General features: G+C 40.0%; 1 protein-coding gene across 2 annotated transcripts in view; it reads left to right on the top strand.

Annotated features, from left to right (window-relative positions):
* DHX15 (DEAH-box helicase 15) overlaps positions 1-17109 on the top strand; it is a 44636-nt gene that overhangs the window by 4301 nt on the left and 23226 nt on the right. Inside the window, exons 2-5 of one of the 2 annotated variants that reach the window (XM_060278958.2) lie at positions 4381-4723; positions 11942-12135; positions 14446-14605; positions 15028-15246. In XM_060278958.2, coding sequence (XP_060134941.1) covers positions 4381-4723; positions 11942-12135; positions 14446-14605; positions 15028-15246 — 916 coding nt within the window. The remainder of the gene's footprint in view (positions 1-4380; positions 4724-11941; positions 12136-14445; positions 14606-15027; positions 15247-17109) is intronic. The other variant, XM_088658332.1, reaches the window with a different exon arrangement.

Below are 17109 nucleotides of genomic sequence, written 5' to 3'. Positions count from 1 at the left end.
ACCATAGTTTAAAAGAATCACACTTCCCCAAAGCTCACAGCTGTTCTTTGTGTTACTGAGAAACCATGATTTCCTATTCTGTTTCAACAGAACCAGTGGGTATGTAGAGGTGGGTAATTGACTCTTCACCTGCTTGTATTGCATGCGGCAATGCCATAGTTTTTGCAGTAGTTCATACTGATGTGGTAATGTTGATGTGCTGCTGTACTAATAGAACAGGGTTCCCAACCTGCGGCCCATGGGCCAGAAGCAGCCCACGGAGGCCGTTTAACTGGCCCATGAGCCGCTCCCGAACCGAGCTGCCTACTTGGCGAGTCCCCGCGCGCTGCGCTAAACTGATGCAGTGCGGGGACTCGTTTCCGTGGCACCGGAAATCGCGTCTGCTCATGCCCAGATGCCAGAAGCAATTTTCGGTGCTGCGGACATGCACAGATGCGATTTCTGGCATTGTGCTGCGCTGGCCTGGCCCACGGAGGATTTCCGCAGGAGTGATCCGGCCCATGCCCGGTAAGCCTTGCCAACCCCTTGTAATAGAACATCCTGAGTCTACTCATTTGAGTTGCACACAACCATACATACATAAACTGGTATAGGTGAAGCAGTTTCTGCAATTGGTCCTATATAGTTTGCTTATTTAAAATATTTCTATACCACTTGGCAGGTGGATCTCACAAAGTCGTTTTGTTTCCTACCAGTGGGGTCCCTTCTTGGACCCACAAGTCCAAATGTGCTTGGCATAGTGACCCATTGTTTTGTTGTCACATGAATTTTTGACCATCGGTCTTCAGCAGCCATTGATTGTGTGCATTTTAACTACAAGGTTGCCTACGGTATTTTATAACCATTACTTGAGGCATCCAAGAAAAAAAAATACTGAACACCCTTATTAATGTGGAATTTTTTGAAATATTTATAGTGCTTACAAAATTATTCAGTTTTTTATAGGCGTGTAAGAACACCAAGCATCTGATAGCAAGATAATGCTTCATAAGCTTTAAAATATTCTTAAAACATACAGCTCCACAGGCAGTGCTAGATATAGCAAACTTAGAATAAACAGTTTTATTCACTATAAAGTCCATTTTGGCAAGTGTAAGTGGTATGGCTGTGCTTTCATTTTGCCAACAAGTAGGTCAGTGTGGGGTTTGATGATTGTGAGACATAGTCTCAGATCATTATTAATGTACTAAGATAAAGATATTATTTCTTATTTCAACTAAGCAAACTTCAGATTACCCTTGGCTTAACTATTGGCTAATCCTGGCAGTAGATCCAGTGACAGTTTGCCACAAGGTGCTTGTAGAGGGAGTTGTTTTGAGTGACAATAACAGCTTGCCTCTTACGGTGTGAGTATCTTGTGATGAACTGTTACTAGATCTGCTGCCAGTCACCAAGTATTAAAATATAAGACTCAAGCCTTTCTGCTGCACAGTTACAAGTGTCAACACAGCGTTATAATATGCCTTTACCTTTTTAAAAATAATATGCCAAGAAGCTATAAGAGGTATTCATCATACCAGATAAGGATTAAAAGCCATAATTATCTGGCTTATGCTTGTAAAGACTGCAACCCATTTGGAGAGGCATTGCAACCAGCTAGCAGGTTGTGACATACAGGTTGGAAATATTGCTTTACATGGCTTCAGCAAACAGCTAGAGTGGACTTCATACTTCACATTTGTAACTGCGCACCACCTAAAAAGTAAGGAATAGCACTAACAATATTTTTATGTATGTATGTATGTATGTTATAGAATAAATCAAAGGAAGTTACAGCATCAGTTGATCAATAATATCAAGACTATACTATCACCAGTGTGATACACACTTGTATTTAAAGCAGGGTGGTCACCTTAGTCAGTTGGTTGAATTTGCATAGCAATATAAGCAGAATCAGGCATCCCCAAACTGCGGCCCTCCAGATGTTTTAGCCTACAACTCCCATGATCCCTAGCTAACAGGACCAGTGGTCAGGGATGATGGGAATTGTAGTCCAAAACATCTGGAGGGCCGAAGTTTGGGGATGCTTGCTTTAGATCATGTATATGTAAGTCTTGTTGTAGCATAATCTTAGGTAATTCCCCCTTTTGTCTGAGAGAATAGTAAAAGCCTCTTTTAAGATGAGACTTGCCAAGAGAGAAGTTAAAACACCTGCTGCCTAATTAATCAGGTCAACTTTTTGGTTGGTCAAAATACTTACGGTAAATTAAATGTTCCCATCTAAATTTAAAGGCATTTTCCTGGAAGTTAATGCCACATATAATACCCTGTTTCTCATATTTTAAGACATACCCATAAAATAAGCCATAGCAGGATTTTTAAGCATTCAAGGAATATAAGCCATACCCCGAAAATAAGACATAGTGATAGGCACAGCAGCAATGCCGGCCGCGGCAGGAGGAGGAGGAAAAAAATAAGACATCCCTTGAAAATAAGCCATAGTGTGTTTTTTTGAGGAAAAAATAAATATAAGACGTGTCTTATAATATGAGAAACACGGTATGCATCAGTGGTTTGAAGGAAGTGGGTTGAACTAGGTTGTGCCTCCATCATAGTTAGTCAACAGCAACCAATTCTTTGTTTCATCTACTTTGTTGAGCTTTTCTCATTTCCTGGCTCTCATTAAACATCTATGGAAAGAACTAAAAGTAGCCCTATTTGGAAAGATGAGGATAAAAAAAGTCCCCAGGTCTGACTGCTAAGATACACAGTGATATACTCACCACTCATATTCTATTGCTGTTGATAATATGCTGGTCTATTATGGTGTACAGACTCCTAGTAAGATTTAACAACTTCTTTGTTTCTACCACTTGTCTGCTGTCAAAAACTGGTTGCTTATACGAATACTGTAGTATTTTTTGCTTAGAAGCAGATACTCTTTTTCCCATTAGCAGAGAATACACAATACTACCATATACATAGAACATGGGGTTGTTGCAGAAGATGCTATCCCATATCCAGTTGATCTCCCTTGTTCCCATAGCTGGTAGGATTCCTTTTTCTGTGGCATTGTCATATTGTGTCTTCCCCTGACATCTTTGGCTTGAAGTGGGGACAGAGCCAAACACAAATCCTTAGTTTTACAGTTGCTCCCGTGTCTTTAAGCAAATCTGAGTGCAAAAGGCAGGTGGTATTCATTACGAGAATTCTTGGATTGTGGTGCTAGGTAGTATATAGGCTGTATGTCGTTGGATGTGGATGTTCTATTATAACAAATTTAGTATGCAGGAGTGTTCAAGAGATCTATGAATTGGAAAAAAATATCAAACTTGATTTATATCAATAATCTACATATCCACATGACAAGCTTGAATGCTTTTCAGTAGTTTTTCCAGTGATTGTAGACAGTTTCCCTTAAACACAAGACCACTGCAGATTGCCTCTTGAAACAGCCAATTTTGGGTGCATTATAGATGTGTGCTCCATTCATGTGGAGCAATGGTGAAGCCCAAGAACATGGCCAGTGCCCTGGTTGTGCACCCTAGAACACCTGTAGGAATCATGTGCCTTACCAAGGGGTTCAGTTGTAGGTATATGGAGGTTCCTTGGCAGATGTCAGTGTGGAAGGAATTTCCTGGGGTTGGGGAGTTTGAAACCCTGGAACTTACGGTAATTCCTTAGTGCTTATCTGCTTCAAATAAAAAGCTTTCATGCCCTGCATTGGCATTTTCAGACTTGCAAAGCAAGCCAGAACAGAAATTGAATACAATGGAACCTCGGTTTATGAACACCTCGGTTTACAAATTTTCGGTTTACGAACGCCGCAGACCCACCTGGAACGGATTAATTCACTTTCCATTACTTTCAATGGGAAAGTTCGCTTCAGTTTATGAACGCTTCAGTTTATGAACAGACTTCTGGAACCAATTACACCCATGCTTTGGGTTAAGTACGCTTCAGGTTGAGTACTCCGCGGACCCGTCTGGAACGGATTAATCCACTTTCCATTACTTTCAATGGGAAAGTTCGCTTCAGTTTATGAACGCTTCAGTTTAAGTACTCCGCGGACCGTCTGGAACAAATTAATCCACTTTCCATTACTTTCAATGGGAAAATTCGCTTCAGTTTATGAACGCTTCAGTTTATGAACAGACTTCCGGAACCAATTGTGTTCATAAACCGAGGTACCACTGTATCCTAATTTTTATTGGCTTAGTTCATGACAAAGCTGTTCTGAAAACCCAAAATGACTTGTCTGTCCTTGGTTATCATTATCATGGCCAGTCATTCTAGAATATCTTACATAGAGGGAAAGGTAATCTAGAACCAATAGAAACATGGGCTTGCTTATTTCCAATAAGGAAATTTTGTAATAGAGAGCCTTTACTGTGGTTATTTCAATATAACTTATCTTTCTTTGTCCTGGAAATCATTTAGGAAGGATCGAGATCGTGAACGGGATCGCGATGACCGGTCCAAAGACCGTGACAGGGATCGAGATAGAGACCGTGACAGGGAAAGAGATAAGGAAAAGGATTTACGCCCATCAACCAATTCTGCACTCCTTCCTGGTGTTGGGTTGCCACCTTTAAAGCCAGCTGTTCTTCCACAGGGTATTAACCCATTTACAAATCTACCACATACACCTCGTTACTATGAAATCTTAAAGAAACGACTTCAGCTCCCTGTCTGGGAATATAAGGAAAGATTTACTGATATTCTGATCAGACACCAGTCTTTCGTACTTGTTGGTGAGACAGGTTCTGGCAAAACAACACAGGTAAGTTATTTTTCCAACCTTTATTCATCTGTAAAGATTTTGTGGTGTGCGGCAAGTGTTAAATGTTTGGAAGGATTCTGTGAAAGTATTAAGTGTACTAGCAATATTTCAGTGTCCTTAACGAAATTCGTTGTGCAGTGACACATCACTGGTCTTACCCTTTTGAGCAAGATCTGTTTAATGAACCTTTCAGTTGCTTAATGACTAGAAAATGATGTAATGAGATTTCACTTTCTTCCCCCACCTCTGGTAGTCTGTCTGTCTCTTCAGGGTCTGTTACCTTTTCATAAAAGGTTCAGTGATGTTTGAATTGCTCAATACAAGCCTGTGTTAATCTACATATAACCGCTATTCTGGTTACTTGGATGTGGTGGACTTATTACTGGTAAAGTATGGGAAGGCACTTATTCAAACCGTATTTTTATGAAACTGGCTACTGGCTTAATGGAAAAAAACAATGTATTCCAATTCTTATTCATTGATAGCAACTATATTGCTTTGTTTTATCTCCTTTGAACTTATAAAATGATTGTTCGTTGCCTATGTAGATTGCCATTTGGTTTGTAGTAGTGTTAGAACTAATCCTCTAGAAAGAATTATGTCACTGATACAGGTGTGGAGAACATATTGCTCTCAAAAGTCATAGGTGCAGGGCTCATTGTTCTCTGAGAATTCACATAAAGGACAGTATTTTAAATGCTACACAGAAACAGACTTGTTATAAGAACAAAATATTCTGGTGTATTTGCTCTTAATTTGCAGTGTGTGTGTGTGTGTGTGTGTCTGTGTGTGTATCCTCATTTCATCACCTTTGCAACCATTAGTCCTATAGGTATCAGTGAGTGAAGAATTTTCTGTTTTTGGGCCCTTTGTATGTCAAAGGGGGATATTAAGAATCAATGAATTGTAGAGTTGGAAGGAACTAAGAGGGTTATCTAGTCCAAATCTCTGCAAGGCAGGAATCTTAAGAAAACATCCTCGTATGCTGGTAAAGGAATGCTTCAGTACTTCATATTCAGTACATTCAGAACTATCAGTTTTGGGGCATAGCCGTGAAGGAAAGAATATGGCCGCTTAAACTTTAAGCTCTACTCCAAGGCCCGGAAAAACAGCTTGGAGCAAGAGCCTGTTGTCCAAAAACACCAAACCTTGAAGAAAGGAGAGAGGAATGCAAAATGATTCAGAAAAGCCGAAAATGAAAGACCTCACTCAATTTTTTCTGCACATAGATAGGAAGCTCACTTCCCCAAGGACACTAATGCAGGCCGAAGCCAATATGGCACCTCCCTTGAAAGAGGTGTGTTCCTCACTGGAGAAAGAAAATGGTAACAATGTCTTAAGAGAAGAATTTGCAGCCCAACAAGAAGGCATAAAGGAGCTTACTAAAAATACTGTACAGTACTTAGAAATAACTAACGCTTCCAATGGAAACGAAACTGACAGAATGTAACAAGAGGCTTTACTCCTTAACAGAAACAACTGCAGCAACAAAATAAGGCAAATCTATGGTAAAAAGTTCAAAGAATTGCAAAAAGAAAATATAGATCTATGAAGGTGCAGAAAATCAAAATAGGAGAATTAATTCTTCTGAAGAGGGAGTGGAAGAGAATGCCTCTTGGCCTAAATCACTGCTTACAGACATCATAATCTCTGCTGATTATTTTGAACGGGTACACAGAGCACTCGAAACGAAACTGGGAGAGGGAGCTCCCCTCATGATATAATTGTCTGCTTTGCACATTACAAGAAGGAGGAAATGTGGAACAAATTGAGGAACCTAATACCCATAACATATAAAAACAGCCCAGTTGCGGTGATGGAGGAACTGGATTTTGAAACACCCAAGAAAAGGAAAAAATCTCTGTGCTTGCACGATTAAACAAGAAGCTGGAATTAAATAATGCTTGGGCTTTTGAAAGGATCAGCACAGCGCACAGCAACAAATAGACTCGAAGCAACAGATCTCCTCAACACTCTTGGAATCAACCTGCTTCTGGAGTGGCAGCTAGGAGAGGCAGTGGAGGAAGAACACCCTGACCTTTCCAATGGAGGTTGGGAGGATGCAAACAGGAGAAAAAGATCTTGCAAAAGCCTGACACATAACAGCCGAGGAGACCACTACAACACACCAAGCAGATTCCTATGTCCTGCTTCCTGAGACAGATGCCAACAACATAAACCGCTATCAGGCCAAGAAATATGGACTAAACTAGCAAACTTACAACAATATTGGCTGCTCCACCACCAAATCTGCACTGTTTTGCCAAACCCAATTATCAGTACTGGCCACGAGATCAGTAGCCACATTTGAAAGACTTCTAAAGTCTTTCTGAGGATAAGGCCCAAATGTAACACCCCCAATCTATAAAGAATTCCACTCAATGCATTGGTGGGTTCACTTGACCCAATTAAACATCAATGTGAATGTGATTTCGGCTATGAATTTGACCCAGGTCAGTGGAATAGACTTTGGACAAAAAAGCATTTAAGTCTCTTTTGACAAGCTATAGAGAATTAACCCTAAAACTCATATAGGTAGTACTAAACCCCTAGGAAACTGACAGTGATCCATCCCAGCGCCTCACCACGTAACTGCAGGGGCTTGCCCCACACCCAGTATATATCTCCACATGTTGTGGGAATATACAGAAGTTCAACCTTTCTGGAATTTGATAATTCAATAAATTAATAAAATGACAAAAAATAGAAGTTGAACCAGAATTATCTTTATTAAATGCATTTGAAGACAACAATCTGGATTTACATAATCAAGAATTAATAAGTCATTTATTATAAGTGGTGAGATACAACATAACCAGAAAGATCTTTCTAGTAGAACGATAGACAATTGGTACAAAACAGTTTGGCAAAGAACCCTCCTTGAGACATTAAAAAATGAAATACAGTTGACATGTGGACAGATCAAGAATGACGGCTTTCCTCTTATGTGGTTTAAAATTTCATAACATATGCTAGTATTTCAGAAAACGAACAATGCCCCTCATCAGCATTTGGCTCAATCTGGTTGATCTAAATTTAAATTTAAGCATAAATTATTATCTTAACTTTGAGTCAGTATACCAGCACTTTATACTGTTTCATTGGTAACCTATAGGAAAATGACTATTACTCATACTTAATTCCTCATGGGCATTTTAGCTACGTGGTATTGAATGTTACCTGTTCTATCTTGTTTTCCCCTTTGTTTTTTATTTTTATTTTAAACTCTTCACAAACCAATAACTTAGACATGGACTTTTTGAAACATATATTGTAGATATTACTGCAAATTTATTATGCTATTTTTGTGACATACAAAGGTCTATTTATTTGGATCTTTTATTTTTCCTATGCTCCTTGCTTATGAATGCCAATAAAAAGTTATTCCAGAAAAAAGTGAAGAATCAGTTTTGTAGGAAATAACTCTGCTCTAAAACAAAGAGGAAAAGAATGATACAGTAAATATTTGTAAAAAAATTCCTTCAGTAGCACCTTAAAGACCAACTAAGTTTATATTTTGGTATGAGCTTTCGTGTGCATGCACACTTCTTCAGATACGTATCTGAAGAAGTGTGCATGCACACGAAAGCTCATACCAAAATATAAACTTAGTTGGTCTTTAAGGTGCTACTGAAGGAATTTTTTTTATTTTGCTTCGACTCAGACCAACACGGCTACCTACCTGTAACTGTAAATATTTGTGTTCTTGTTAAAGAGTCATCAGGGGCTAACATCTTAGGTATCTAAAATACAGTACATATTTTATTATAGGCTAGGATGTTATGACTATCAAAGTGACTATCAAAGCTATTAGTCTTCTGCATTCTTTGATGAATTCAGAACAATTTAGCCTTTTTTTTCCTTGTGGAGGCATCTAGCTCCCATGAAATAGAAATACAGCAAAGAATCAGGGTCCAGATCAGGCACCCCCAAACTTCGGCCCTCCAGATGTTTTGGACTTCAATTCCCATCTTCCCCGACCACTGGTCCTGTTAGATAAGAATCATGGGAGTTGTAGGCCAAAACATCTGGAAGGCCGCAGTTTGGGGATGCCTGGTCCAGATGATGGTTTGCTGAGTGGTAACATGTGATGCAGGTTTTGTTAAGAGCGTGGGACGAAAAAATCTTAATGATCTTCATGGCAGAGTGAGGATTTGGGCCTGTTCCCCTGATCCTAGCCCAATACTCTTCTCACTAGACTGATACTTTCTAGTGATGCTAAGTTTTATGAGTAATTTCTTATGCTTGTCATATTTTTGTTTCAAGACTCATTGTGTGAGGATCGTGCCAGCTGCCTAGGCTGCCTCCAATGGGTGGCTACCAGAAGTATGCACTTTTTCAGTGTGTACATCACACTGTATGTTCTGTCCACACCATGACATTCCGCTGTAGAGCAGAACGTGCATGCTGGGTGCCACCCTCCCCCCTTTAATCAGTAATTAAATTGATTAAGTGTTCTTGCATCATAAATTACCATTATAGCAGCAGGGTATCATAGCACTGTACTTCTCTTTCATAAAGTGTTTTAGCAGAAATTTAAAAACTGTTTTTTAAAAAATAAAATGGCATGTTCTGAGCTAGATTCAGGTAGGTAGCCGTGTTGGTCTGACACAGTAGAAATATATAAAAATATATATATAAAAAATTGTCCAGTAGCACCTTAGACACCAACTACGTTTGTTCTTGCTATGAGCTTTCATGTGCATGCGCACTTCTTCAGAGCTGTGATAGGTTTATTTCCGGAAATGTTACTTCCCACCTCCTAAACAGCCCCTTTGGAAAAGACAGAAGAGTACCGTAGCACTTAAAGGCATCTAGTGGAGATTGAAGTACTCTTCCATTCTTCTAAAAAAAAGTCAGGCTTTCTTCCAGTCTGAAAAAAGATAGAAGAACCTCGGGGGCAATACAGAATGACAGTGATTAGATAATACTGTTGTGTGGATATACAGTAAAAAGTGAATGAAGCTTGGGAATTCCACACAATAGATGCCTAAAGTGAAAGTAGTGTGGTAAGGTATATGATACCTTATGTGAAGTGCTTAGCAAGGTCTGGCAGAAAAGTGATGTATAAATTCTGTAAATTACAACAACAACAGCAGCAGCAGCAGCAATAATAGTTGGGATCCTTACACCATTATTTGGATTTTATTTTGACATATTAGTTTGACAGGGTATCTGTCCTAAAGTAATCTTCATGCAGTTCTGTGAAAATTCTTGCATAATTGCGCTAGACCAAACCGTTGCCGAAAACATATTCCTAATTGATATTATAGCTTTTGTTCTGGCTTGCTGTTTGTAGCTATGTCTTAAATAGACAGCCTTTTGATTTTAGGAACACACACTGCCTCAGTGAACTGACAGAGTATAACACCTTCTTTCATAATAGCCACATTTAAAGTTATTTTCAAATGCACAAACAACAAATATTGCAGATAGATCTTCCCCACAGGCACTCATTCTTCTTTGTCACAGGTCAGGACTTCATTTTGTCAATAGTGCTTGCCAATCATTTGTGTCAAATCTCCTTATCCAGGAGCATATAAGTAATAAGACTAGAGTAATTCAGTCTCCTTCCTTAATCTTTATATGGGATACGATTGTTTTTCCTCTCGAAAGAATCTAGAGGAAATGTGTAGAAAGTTGCATAGCTGGAAGTTCTCCTTAGCTTGCTAGGAAGAGGCTATAGCAGATTCCCCCCCCCCACTAGGGAAGATCTTGTTAACCAAAGGGTGGTAGCCAGGATGTTCTTATGGTAGGATTAAGCATTCATTGGAATCCTCTTCAGTTTAATCATGACATTTTCCAAGTACTTGCCAGCTGATTGAGTACCCGAGTTGCATTAAGTTACAGTGGTTCCTCTGGATACGAAACGGATCCGTTCCGGAGCCCCATACACATCCAGAGCAGTACTTACCCTGAAGCGCCGAATCTGCGCATGCTCCCCGCGCAATTTGGCACTTCTGCGCATGCACGAATCGTTGAACTCAGAAGTAACCCGTTCCGTTACTTCCATGTTCAGCGCATATGTATCCCATGTCGTACGCAACCTGAAGCATACGTAACTAGAGGTATGACTGTATTTTAGTTCACGTCTTTCATCTTCCTTGCTCATGTATTGAAGCATTAGGAGTCATAAAAGGAAAATGTGTACCTTCTCTTCTTGAAGCAGTCACTTAAAGATCATGCCAGTTTATCTTTAGTTGTTGGTCCCTGTAGTTTAAGGCTACTTTGCTTAGTCCCCGCAGTACATCAATATGAACTCCATTGTTCTACTGTTTTATTAAACAGCTTAATTCAGGTAAAGCCTCAGATTCCTATCCCTGCATTTTTGCATAGTCAGGATAGATACAAGGTAGTTTATATGAAATTAGGGAATATGTCTTCTTCTTTTATTGCTGCTGCTCCTTTGCCTGTCTTAAATTGGAACTTAGCCCTGCATGCAGTCCTCTCGCCCATCAGTTCAACAGCCTGTCTCAAAGATGAATGTATAATACTCTGTTTCTAAAAGCAGCTTTCAGAATGGCATTAAACATAACATTCGCACCCCAAAACCTGCAGATTTTTGAGCCACATTGAGTTGAACCCATTATATTCCATTTGTATGTGAGAGAAGTTATGTGTTTTACATGCTGAAGCGTTGCATTCAATGGTTGGAAGATAAACAAAGTAGACACTGGAAAAAAATTAGTATTTTGCTTTTGAGTTCATTCAATTTGGTTAAAAAAAATCTATGTCCCTTTTGCTACTGTGTAACGTAGTTTATCTCTTGCTAGGCTGTACTAAACCAGTTACCTTACTATTTTTTAAAATGTCTTATCTTTTGCCCTTTTACAGAAGCACTTCTTTTCATATTAGTGTACAACTTTTCACTGTAATATAATCCAAATTTTTAGCTATTGGAGTTGCAAATGGAATGCTTTGTCATAGATTTATACTTTCTTTGAATAGTAGCTGTCTGAAAGACTGATGTTTATCTTCAGTAAATATGGAGGCTAAGTGAAACACTTCAGCACTTAGTTTCATAGTCATTGGTGGCTATTGTATTTGGTCATTTTAATGTGCATTGAACACAAGTTCCTATGACTTTTGTCCCTTTCTTCCCTGCTTGTGTCAGTTTAATACAAGCTTCTTGAATAAGGGCCTATTTGTATTTATCATGTAAACAACTCTGATACATTTTAGAAATATAAATAATACAGTGAAGATTTTTCCTGATAGATTCCTCAGTGGTGCGTCGATTATATGCGGTCACTGCCAGGGCCAAAGAGAGGTGTTGCTTGTACCCAGCCCAGAAGAGTTGCCGCAATGAGTGTGGCCCAGCGTGTTGCTGATGAGATGGATGTCATGTTAGGACAAGAAGTTGGGTACTCTATTCGATTTGAAGACTGCAGTAGTGCAAAAACTATTCTGAAGTAAGTACTGAATCCCATCTTTTCCTAAAATCAACCATCTTGGGAGGAGAGGCTTTGGAAATTGCTTGCTCGCTCGCTAGCTTATATTCCAGGGAGACATCTCAGCTTGGGAAGAGCTTTGAGCATTCATATGTCTGTTTCTACTATGCTGTAGTGTATATCACATTTATTTGACCATGGTGTCTTTCAGACAACCCAGTCTGTCTGTGGAAAGATAGGAATGTTTGATTTGGGTGATATGGGAGACACATGCAGTTCTTTTGTTACTTTCTCCCTGGGTTAATGTGGAGGAGCATGCAAATGCCTACATGTGTAATAGGTTATTTATTAGTTAAAAAATACATACTACTTTCTTTTAGCAAAAGCTCTAAGTGGTTTACAAGAGAAATTTCTTCTTGGAATGTAATATGGACAAGTCCCTGAAGAGGAAACTGTGTAGTGTACCAAGTTTAACTTTGCTTAATTTCTTCATCCAAACAATCTTTTCAGAGGAGACTATTAATCAGGTGGTGTCACTAATAACATCACTGCAAATGGATCTAAAAGTACAAATCTGCTTCTTCTGCAGCTTAAGAATAATTAGAGAGTACGGTTGCCTTTAAAAATAACATGCAAGCTTGAATGGGTGTGACTATATTTTGTAAGGGTTTGAGCAGAGCTGTTATGGATCTCTAGTGTACTGCATTGCTAATAGGACAATGTATGCCAAGCAGTGTAGTATATACAGGGCTGAATGCATAATTATTTTGAATTTGAAAAAACCCATTTCAACTCACCAGATGAGAGTTACTGTTGTTGAATATTCTAAACGTGTGTTACAAATATGAAGCACTTAGCATAGCTGCCAAGTTATCCCTTTTTTAAAGGGATTTTCCCTTATGCTGAATAGGCTTCCTCGCGAGAAAAGGAAAAACTTGGCAGCTATGGCACTTAGTTGTCCTTACATATGTTTATGTTTTTAGGGGCATCTCACTGATTCAATTTATGCAGATTTGAGCCCCCACTGAGTATCTAAATATGGAGTGAAAAACTGAATCCAATCAGTGGGCTGGACTGGTTGATAGCTGAACAATGCTGTCCACCTGTCAGTCACCCGATTAACCCATTTTTGAAATCAAACTGTGTGGGCAAAGGCACTGCCTGCAAAGCACAGCTGAACATTGGGGTCTTGGAAAACTGTGTGTGGCTTTTGTAAGACCTGACAATCAGCTGGTTGTTGGCCCTTGCAGAGTGCTTCCCAAGTGTCTGCAAATCATACATGAGATCAGGTGTAGGGCAGCCCTGCTGCATCAGACCAAAGGCCCACGTAGCCCGGCACCCCGTTGTTCCTGCGGCCAACTAAAGTTCTATGAAGCTCTCAAGCAGAATGTAAGCACAGCAGCACTCTTCCCCACTTGTGCTCCACAGCATACTGCCTTGGTTCCTGGAGGTTCTCTGAACCTGTTCTCTGCTTCCATGGCTTTTATAGGGGAAAAGCTGCGTTCAAAACCTGCATGTGTCCTTGTGTGAATGCAAAGAGATGAGGGTTATAGAAATAAAGAAATAAAGAAATGAGGCTAGAGTAGCAGTTCCCAAACACTGCGCTATGAGAGAACGGTGGGAGTGCAGTGAGGAAAAAACAAATTAGAGGTTTCTTTTGAGACCAATGTACCTATCCACAAAGGGAACTACTTGCTACATCTCTGTATGACTCATTGTTCTGGCCCAGAACAGATACACTTGCTGCAGCACAAGCAGGTAGGTTCCACTCAGCATAGATAATTTTACATTCTCCAAAAGCAGACAAGTATTGCCTGTCAGGCAAGTATTGCCCATTTTTGAGGGGTGCAGGGCAAAAGTGTTGAGCTTCTTTTAGGGGAGTCAAACTTGTTGAGCTTCTCTGGAGGGACCCAGTGATCTACCACAGATGTCCAGTGATCTACCGGTAGATCACGATCTACCTGTTGGACGTGCCTGGTATATATACCAGAAATATGGTCGTGATGGAGAGGGATCTGTGTGGTATTTCTTGCTTTCATCAGTCAAATAAACAGGAAAGCTGGGAATGACATTGCACTTCCCCTAAGCAGCTAGATATACCTTGCTGCCATTATTAACATTATTAACTCATGACTATAACAACCAGGATTTCAAGGGAAACGGAGTAAGTGTGGTGCCAACAGTGACAAAAACATTGGACTGTGTACAGTTTAATCCTTCCAAGTTCAGGAAGAAGCAGATAGGAGAAAGTTAAGAGCATTTTCTGTATGAAGTAAGGGAAGAAGAAAAAACACCCAGTATCTGGGATTAAAATATTGGTTTCCTGTTCAGGTACATGACTGATGGTATGTTACTACGTGAAGCTATGAATGACCCTTTGCTGGAACGTTATGGAGTAATAATTCTTGACGAAGCCCATGAAAGAACACTGGCTACCGATATTTTGATGGGAGTTCTGAAGGAGGTTGTAAGGCAAAGATCTGATTTAAAGGTCAGTAGTATATATCAAATGTAGAATGTTGGAAAACGCATTTGTAGAAGATGTTCTCACTACTGGATTGCTTTGCACATGGTTAAATAAGGTTTGCATTTGTATGTGTGCTTGAAATTTGTTCATAGTGGGAACTTTTATAATTCATGGAAAACCTTAGGTTATAAGTAATATTTTAGCAACTTTGTTCACCCCTTTCTTCCCCAATGTTTGCTTTATTAAATACACAGTACAATCCTGTGTGTATTTATTCAAAAGCAAGTCTCAATGAATTCCCAAGTGAGTGTACATAGGATAGTAACAAGCAAATGTGAATGTGATGGTGTGATCGTATTGGTTTTGATATTCACGTTGCATTTTACCTGAGAATTGGTATGTGGGAGCCAACTTCCAAATAACACCTTTTCCCTTTAATATTGCAGGTTATAGTTATGAGTGCAACTCTTGATGCTGGCAAGTTTCAGATTTATTTTGACAACTGTCCTCTCCTCACTATTCCTGGCCGTACGCATCCTGTGGAGATCTTTTATACCCCAGAACCGGAAAGGGATTACCTTGAGGCAGCCATTCGTACAGTAATCCAGATTCATATGTGTGAAGAGGAGGAAGGAGATCTTCTACTTTTTCTTACTGGGCAAGAGGTATTTTTGAGATTTTTTTTTCTCATAAAGGTTGCACATGAGGTTATTGCACTATATTAAAAAAATATTTTCTCTTAGGAGTTCCTAACTGCTTATTTTTCAACAGTGGCAGAGTTTCATAAGAAAAGCTCTGTGTGGATTACAGTTGAAATACACTAAATGGACAAACAGTAGTTAAAATGTAGACTGAGAAAAATAGTACTTGCATCTCAAGGAGAATGCTTTCTCTTTATTAATTTTTGCATAATCTCATAGCTGGCACCTGTTCAGGACTTTATAATCAAGAGGGTTTTTAAAAATTATTTTAAAGGTTTCATTTCAAAAGGTTGCATTTACTGGAATCAAAGTCATAAGAGGCTATCTATGAATACCGCGTTTCCCCAAAAAGAAGACACTGTCTTATATTTATTTTTTCTCAAGAAGACACACTATGGCTTATTTTCAGGGGATGTCTTATTTTTTTATTACGCATCCAGCCTCGCCTCTTCCTTGGCGCCCTCCAGAACTGCACCTATCACTATGTCTTATTTTGGGGGTATGGCTTACCGTATTTTTCGCTCTATAAGGCGCACCTGACCAAAAGACCCACCTAATTTTTAGAGGAGGAAAGGGGGAAAGCCCTTGTGTTTTTTGGATCAGCTCACAGTTGTGCAGCTTTTTTGCAAAGGGGGAAAGTCCATTTTTTTGAGCATCAGCTCAAAGTTGTGCAGCTTCTTTTGCAAATGGGAAACGCCCCATTTTGGGGGGGGATCAGCTCACAGTTGTGCAGTTTTTGCAAAGGGGGAGAGCTCCATTTTTTACAGTTTTAACTGTGTGCTCAAATCTATAATGAAATTCCTTTTTCTTTCTGTTCCAACGAATACCAACTTAATACTTGAGGAATTCAAGTTGCTACTGTCTCTGCAACAAGATAGTAGGATGCAATTTAAGTGGGAAAACCTGTATGTTTTCTGCTTGACAAAATACCGTATATACTCGAGTATAAGCCAACCCAAACATAACCCGAGGCACCTAATTTTACCACTAAAAACTGGGAAGCCTTATTAACTCGAGTATAAGCCGGGTCACCACAACACAAATCGGAGGAGGAAGGAGCAGCCCGAAAGGGCTGCTTTCGGGCTGCTCGCTCCTCTGCCGACAGTGGCAAAGGCGGTGGAGGAGGAAGGAGCAGCCCAAAAGGGCTGCTTTAAGGTTGCTCGTTCCTCCTCCGCTTCTGTCAAAAATGCACTCAGGTGGGACCCTCACTCGAGTATAAGCCGAGGGGGGCTTTTTCAGCATAAAAATGCTGAAAAAGTCTGCTTATACACGAGTATATACCAGGCATCGCCAAACTGCGGCCCTCCAGATGTTTTGGCCTACAACTCCCATGATCCCTAGCTAAGAGGACCAGTGGTCTGGGAAGATGGAAATTGTAGTCCAAAACATCTGGAGGGTCGAAGTTTGGGGGTGCCTGGTATATACGGTATCTGTAATCCCTATCCACAGTCTTGGAATATTGAGGGGGGAGGTGGAGTGCTTTATGGTGGCAGTTGCTGGGTTTCTGTGGTTCACTGTGTGATTGTAGATAGTAGTGAATGTGCTGAGGTGTCCCTCCCCTACGGCTTTCATTAACTTAAGTCTCTTGCTGCATGCTGGCACATCTGGGAGCAGTCACCAGTGCCCTTAGTCATTTGATTCAGCAGTATGGTCCCCCCAGTTAAAGAACCTGTGCTCCTGACTGGCTGGACACATGAAACAGCAATTCAATTGCTCTCTCCGTGTGAGGTGAGCTGTATGCTTCTTTGTATATTCTTTTCATGTGAAAGAAGCTAAAGGGATAAAGAGCCTGGTGTGTGGAACTCCCATTTCTCTAACGTTTCAGGG

Source organism: Zootoca vivipara, chromosome Z1 (assembly GCF_965207765.1).
Source record: "Zootoca vivipara chromosome Z1, rZooViv2.hap1.1, whole genome shotgun sequence".
Lineage (NCBI taxonomy): Eukaryota > Metazoa > Chordata > Lepidosauria > Squamata > Lacertidae > Zootoca > Zootoca vivipara.
The sequence above is the reverse complement of the archived record's forward strand: the minus strand, read 5'-3'. Positions and strand labels throughout refer to the sequence as shown.